Source organism: Cheilinus undulatus, linkage group 15 (genome assembly GCF_018320785.1).
Source record: "Cheilinus undulatus linkage group 15, ASM1832078v1, whole genome shotgun sequence".
Taxonomy (NCBI): domain Eukaryota; kingdom Metazoa; phylum Chordata; class Actinopteri; order Labriformes; family Labridae; genus Cheilinus; species Cheilinus undulatus.
In genome coordinates, this window is record NC_054879.1 from 5431133 (window position 1) to 5438575 (window position 7443).

At 41.5% G+C, this 7443-nt stretch overlaps 1 protein-coding gene across 1 annotated transcript; it reads left to right on the forward strand.

The window, feature by feature from the left end:
- Window positions 1-4303: 4303 nt before the first annotated feature.
- Window positions 4304-6455, forward strand: cdk5r2b (cyclin-dependent kinase 5, regulatory subunit 2b (p39)). The gene has a single exon (XM_041807481.1). The coding sequence runs from the start codon at window positions 4551-4553 to the stop codon at window positions 5445-5447; it is 897 nt and encodes a 298-aa protein (XP_041663415.1). The 5' UTR covers window positions 4304-4550; the 3' UTR covers window positions 5448-6455.
- Window positions 6456-7443: the final 988 nt, after the last annotated feature.

Below are 7443 nucleotides of genomic sequence, written 5' to 3' on the forward strand. Positions count from 1 at the left end.
CGTCCCATCCAGGAAATGACAGACTTCCTTTATTTCTCGATGAATTAAATTTGCTTCAGCTTCACTACAAAATCTTGCTTCCCAGTGCTCCATCAGCAGCTTCCTCATTTCTTCTTCTTGTGCCCTTTATTCACGTGTAGATGTCATTCAGTCAAAGGAGCCAGATTAAGCACTGAATAAAACAGATTATTGGGCAGTGAGATAGGTGTGCTTATGCAGTTTTTCATAATCCAATAACAGTCTTAATCCAGTAAGTCTATCACATTATGTTGTTTACACGATTACATGATTAATCAGGTAAATCCAGAAATCAGATCAAGATTAGTTGATTCGTGTATGCCTATGTGCAGAGAGCTGTTTAATGTATTTCCCTGAAGGGAAAAGTCAAAATAATTTAGGAATACTGAGCATTTTAAAACAGCTCTTATGTTAAGTAATGAAAACAGGAGCTGAAAATTGGCTTCACTTTTTTTAATGATGAAGAGATAAGTGAGCACTCTGCAGAATTCATTCACTCATACCCATTCTCTCTGCCCATTATCGATCAAACCTTTCTGGTGATGCCAAGACCAAGATTTATACTTCAGGCCTTTTTTTCTGGTGATTTTCTTCAATAGCTTTCTAGCTTTAGATACAAAATGTTCTATTGATGAAGATAAACTTAATCCACACTTTCTGAAGCTCACAGCTCTTATCTCATCTATCAATAAAACATATTTCTAACCTTTTCAGCTCATGTGGCAGAATTCTTCTAGTTTTGAAGACTTTATGTCTTTCTTTAATGATAGGTGAAACAGCAGGGGTGAAAAACTGTAGGTGCGCTGGGAGCGCCCTGCACTGTTTAGGATGTTAAATCAGTATTATTCCTTTCAGCCTTTTAATAACTGTATAATTTAGTTGTAGCTGCACAGCCCATTGAGAGGATTTTATACTCTACTGAACAGTTTTAGTGAAAACATGTTGACTTAATGACTCTGTTCTGCTTCCACCTGTATGAGGTCCTCTTCACTGCCATACCAGCCAAAAATAAAACCTGACATTTGAAAATGTACAGAGATGTGATCTCTGACTGCACTAAAGCAATGGGAAAACACATCTGGAGTTTTTAAGAAGTGCTTTGAATACTTAGCTATTTTTAAAGCAAGTAATAAATACACAGAACTACGTTTATTTGTATTGGAGTGAAATTTGACCAGAAGTATCTAGACTCTGACTCAAGCTCAGCATTGACTGGGCCCCTGACAAACCCAGAGTTGGCCCTCCTCTCATGTGTGTTTGGATCAGTACTGGTGCTACAATCTTTGCTTTATTTTGGAGCTGAAAACTTTGTCAACTTATCATTGGGTTCAGATGTTGAAATTATTTATTTGTGCATTTTTTTCCCCATTTCAACACCTTTTCCACCCATAATGCCACTTGTTTTTGCTTCTTTTAACCCATTTTGCTGCTTTATGCACTTAAACTCCACTTTCTGTCAACTTTTAACCCCTTTTGTGCAGCTTTTATTGACCTTGTTTTCTACTTTTTGCCATTTTTGACCCATTTTGCTGCTTTTAATCACTTCTTTTGGCTACTATTAACCCATTTTGTCCCTTTATGGAACTTTTTGGCCACATTTTTCCACTTTTGGCCCATTTTTACTATTTTCACCTTTTTGCCAATTTTTTTTCTGCTTTTTGCCCACTTTCCACCTCTGGTCCAATGCTGTCCCTTTTTGCCCAATGTTGCCACTTTAAGAGTTTTTTTGGCCACATTGTTTCCCACTATTTTGCCCTTTTTCTAAATGTGGCCCATTCCTGCTACTTTATTTTTTCTGCTTTAAATCATTTTTTTTCTGCTTTTTGCCCATTTTACAACTTGTAACACATTTTTTGTTACTTTCTGCCCTTGTTTTCCACTTTTTGACCACGTTTGATGCTTTTAACCAAATGTAGCTACTTTTAACCAATTTTTGCCACTTTATGGAACTTTTTTGTCACATTTCACCTTCTATTGTCTTTTGTTTGCCAATTGTGGCCCATTTGCCACTTCGTTTTGTCCTATTTTAACTCACCTTTGCTGCCTTTTGCCCATTTTGCTACCTCTTTTGGCTACTTTTTGCCATTTTTTCTGCTTTTTGTCCATTTCCACCTATGATATAATTCTTCCCATTTTTTCCCCAATTTTGCCACCTCTTTCAGCACATTTAGTCTCTTTTCACAATTATACTATCCTTTTCAATTTATGTTGTCTTAGTTTCTTCTACTTTATTTTCTGGCATCCTGAACTTTGTGGAAATTATGGCCTAATGAAATCTTTCCTCAGCTTTGGTCCAGTATGCCCATCCACAGTTTATATCACTGGAAAAAGGTCATTCTGTTTTAGGAAAAGAGATTTACATTATGAAGAGGGCTTCTAGTCTAGATCCTAGATAAATCAAGCTCATCTTTTGTTGCTTTGATAAGAGTGGTTATTATTCTGGTTAAAAATAAAATATGGTCATCTCATCATGGTTTACTTTGCAAAGGACCATGATTTTGCTGGCCCCCTATCTGGCTGGGCCCCAGAGAGTTCTCCCCTTTATCCTCCCCAAGTTGCACTTTGTCCACCACTGGAGACTTTAGGCTTTATAGTCTCCAGTGGTGGACAGTGTATTTTACTGTTGATGTCCTTGTGTATGTTTTCCTTTTTGTGCTCCTGAGAATCTGAATGTTTGATTTCTTTGAGTAAATCTACTTGAAATGGGAGTAGAGCTCTGTATCACACACAAACAGGCCGAACTCTAATGGAAATGGAAAATTTGCACAACAGCCACACTTTTTTCTTGGCAGCCATTGCGGGGGCCAGATTGTTCAATAAGCCACATCTGTTTAGATGTTTTAAGATTTCTTTGAAATGTACCTAATATTTAGCCATTAGCAGTGAATTCAGTCCCCCTTGCCTTTACCAGTGGTTCTCAACCTTGGGTTCAGGACCCCCTTGGGGTTGCAAGACCCTGAGAGGGGGTCACCAGATGCTTTAAAAAACTAAGAATATTTTTTGATAACACTGTTGCCACTTTACACCAATCTGACCAAATTTTAACCCTTCATCACTTTTTAACTCCAATTTTGCTCATTTTATCACATTATTGCCTCTTCTAAAGCCATTTTTGCCACTTTCTGCCTATTGTTGCCTCTGATGACCCATTATTGCCTCATTCAACCCCTTTTTACACTCCTTGTTGCCCATTTACACCACAGTGAACCCATTGTTGCCAGTTTACATCAATTAAACTGTTGTTTTTCCACCTAATTTTCACCAATTTTTGCACTTTAAAGCCATTTCAACCACTTTTTGTGCCCATTTTTGCCACTTTTAACCCATTTTTGTTCTTGAAAAATCCAAGTTGACAACCTTTTCACCATTTTTTGCCATTATTAACCAATTTGAGTAATTCTTAACCCATTTAAATATGTTTTTAAAAATAGTTGTTGTTGTAGCTGTTGTTCAGCGCTCAGTTTGAGTCAAATATGTCAAATCCTGACTGGTGAAAACACGTGCCTGAAACTGGTCTTTTGTTTTTGATATCCATCCTCAAAGCACCTGAAATAGTAGATTGATACTGGAACCAGCAGCTTTAATCAAGAATCGATGAGTGTGGGTTTGTCATGTATCTTTTTGGCTTATAATGCATGATAGGGGGGTTTTGTGAAAGCCAATCTAGAAACAAATGTTTTAATCTCCCTTAATTTTGGGGGTTCCTTCAATAGCTGTGGGGATTTTTGAAAGTGAAAAGACACCGTAAATATCACATTTTCTGAATTCAGATATCTTCTGTGGGCCAGATGGGGAGCTGTGGAAGGCCTGATTTGGCCCCCAAGCCTCCAGTTGATGATCAGTGACTTAACATCTGTAAATAGAGAGCAAACTGGCCATAGTTCTCACAGATGGGTAAAATAATCAGATCAGAAAAGATGGCCCACTTTATTTAATGACAGTAAAATGGCCTAAAGTCATAGCAGGCACAGTGTGGTTGTTGCAGCTATATGAAGATACAGGGGCAGACAGACCAGGCAGTCTGCTGATTTTAAGGTGTAATCCCGTGATTTCGTGCAGTGTCTACATTTAGATGATGGAAAAAGCCACAGAGACCAGAGTGCTGCTCCTACTGGTTAAAGCTATGCTATCAATGGCAACCTAAAGCTAAAAACAACACCCCCACTGATTGGATCACTGATTGGCTCTGTGATTGGCCAGCTCGTCTGTCAGTCAGACACTGCAGTCTGTGGTTCGTTTAAGCTTTAAACTTACGCAAGGAGACTAATCTTTGCTGAGGGTACAGCTAGGATTGTGTCGCAGCGTCTCCCCCCCCTGAGGCGCTCACAGCTGCTGTTGGACTACAAGTTCACATCGGAAAGAGGCTCCATCTCCGTCCCCTACTAGCCAGGGGCGACCACACGGAGCATCGAGACGTGTAAATGGAGTGTACATCGTGGTCGTGACTGTCCTTCACCGCCTCTCACCCTGCAGAAGACTGCGTTGAAGTTGCAGCAGCATCCCCACCACCGCGGCTCCTCTCCTCTGCAGTCATGGGCACCGTCCTCTCCATATCTCCGGCGTCGAAGAGGGCGTCGATTATGGACGCGGGAGAGAGCGCAGGAGACGGATTCAAGCCTGACAAGAGCCTCAAGCGCCACTCCATGTTCGTGGCTCTCTCCTGGAAGAAGCTGGTGGCCAGTTCGGCCAAGAAGAGTGCCAAGAAAGTGACCCCGAACCCGCTGCCCACGCGCGATGTGCAGTGCACTCAGATCTCCCAGCTGAACAGCGTCAACAACAGGAAGACGCACCAGAACGAGGAGAAGAAGCCCAAAGCGCCGATCCCAGTCCCGGTGCCCACGGTGCCCACAGTAACCAAGCAGAATGGCGAGATGGTACAGAACGGGAGGCTGTCCTCGGTGCAGAAGCAGCCCAGCAGCCAGTCTCTGGCGTCACCGCGGCGGGTCATCATCCAGGCTTCCACCGGGGAGCTGCTGCGCTGTTTGGGGAACTTCATGTGCCGCAGGTGTTTTAAACTGAAAGACTTGAACAGCGGGGAGGTGATCCTGTGGTTCCGGAACATTGATCGGACTCTCTTGCTCCAGGGCTGGCAGGATCAGGGCTTCATCACGCCGGCCAACCTGGTGTTCGTGTACCTGTTGTGCGAAGACACGATAGAGGACAGCATCGCCAGCGCGGCCGAGCTGCAGGGCACCTTTCAGACTTGCCTTTACCTCGCCTACTCCTACATGGGCAACGAGATCTCCTACCCGCTCAAGCCGTTCATGAACGATGCGAATAAGGACGTTTTCTGGGAGAACGCGCTCCGGATCATCAGCAGGATGAGTGCCAAAATGCTGCAGCTCAATGCAGACCCGCACTTTTTCACTGAGGTCTTCCAGGACCTCAAAAACCAGCGAGACAGCAACGAGTCAAGCCTGGACCGCTGACATGGAGATAAACAAGACTCTGGTGAATGTTTTTAGCAAAATCACACTGGTGGTTTTGAATGTAAAGGCCAGCTGAAGGCTTCACACGTCTGGGCTGATTCTCTCTCTCTCCCTTTCTCTCTCATATGATATAACTTCAGTGTAGGCTACAGTAGGAGATCTCATAAATGCATGCCAACGGTGTATTGTCCTCTTTTGTCTCATCCCCAGAGGGATTTCATTCATGATTAGCCCTGTTTGTGGGTCAGTGAGAGGATGTCGCAGTGAGGTGAGCTTCCAGGCAGGACCGGAATAGCTGCGCGTGCGTGTGTATGTGCAGGGGGAAAAAAAGGAGAGGAGGAGCTGTCCGAGGTGCTGACCTGTGCAGCCATTTCTCTACCTTCACTGCTATTTCGGTCACTTCGCCACAACACAGTCAAGCGTGGCTTAAGAGGACAGAAATAAGCCCAGTACACTTTCAGAGCATAAGCCTAAGCCTCCCAGGTAAAGGTAGACACTGACTGAAGGCCTACATTGTGCTTTTTAAAACCTCTGCATGCAGTAAAACATGCAACAAGATGTCAGACACATTTATTTATGAGGACAGTATTCTCATTGGTAGATATATTAGGATAAAATTGTGTTTTCATGCGACCTTTGCACCTGATTTGGAGGACTGTGTTTGTGGATCTCTTCATGTAGTGAAAACAAATTTACACACACACACACAAAAACACCTCATAATGAATTGAAATAGCCCGCCAAGATTGCTCTGCACAGGTGCATTACCTGTCAGAGGGCAGCAATGCAAATGTAGTGAAAGGACTACTCTCCCCCCTGGAATGTGATCATCTGCACCAAATGCAATCGAAGGCCTGTGCCGTGCACTGATTTCCAGTGCACTGCAGAAGCCGTTATAACAGTGTTACTCAACCCGGCTCAAACAAAAATACCTTTGCAAGAGCCAAATTTTATGTGGTGAAAAGTGGCAAAAATGGGTTAAAGTGGAAATAAAAACAAGTTAAAGTGGTGAAATGGTCCAAAAGCAGTAAATAAGTGGTAAAAAATGGGGGAAAGTTGGCATAAATGGTGAGAAAAAGTGGCAAAATTGATTAAAAAATGAGTAACAGGTGGTAAAAATGGTCATAGAAAGGTAAAAATGTGGCAAAAAATCAGTAGCTCAAATGGGCCAAAAATGGGAAAAAAGGCAGCTTGAATATGCAAGAAGGGGCAAAATTTGAAAATAGCAAAAAGTGGGATAAAAGACGTAAAAAATGGTGGTCAATTAGCAAAAATTGATTAAAAAAAATGAAATACAGGTGGCAAAATTGGTGAAAAAAAATGGTAAAAGTTTGGCAAAAAATGAGTGAAAAGAGACTAAAATGGGCAAAAGTGGCAAAACCGTCAGAAATTGTAAGAAAAAGGGGGCAAAAATGGGTGAAAATTTACAATAATGAGGGAAATATAGGCAAAATTGATTAAAAAATGAAAAAAAAGTGGGGAAAAAAATAGCAAAAGCAGGACAAAAAAAGGCAAAAAGGGGCAAAAGAAGTGGCAAACTTGGGCTTAAAAAGCTGTATTAATAGATTAAAAGTGGCAAAAAGGGGGAAAATTGAAAATTAGGGTAACGGAAATATACAAACAAAAAAAAAGAAAGGTTGATCATTTAAGCCAACTGTTCAAGAGTGGGAAACAAACTGATTCATGGATCATTTCTTAGGTTAAAGTTGACCTTTTTTAAGGTTTTCAGGGGGAAAAATATTTCAAATAAATACATAAAAGAGCCACAAATCACCACAAAAGAGCCACATGTGGCTCGAGGGCCACACGTTGAGTATCACTGTGTTATAACAGGAGACTAAATGGAATGTAAAGTTGTTTTTAAATCTAACACGTGCCAACTATTTAATACTTTTTTGGCCTGGAATTGTATGGTTTACATGTAAATATTCCAAATTTGAAATAAGCTGTTTTCTTTGCCTGTTTTTTTGGAGGTGGCTGTATGTGACGTAGTTCA

Excerpts from the sequence above, each read along its gene's own strand:
- cdk5r2b (XM_041807481.1), top strand. The coding sequence starts at position 4,551 with ATGGGCACCGTCCTCTCCATATCTCCGGCGTCGAAGAGGGCGTCGATT.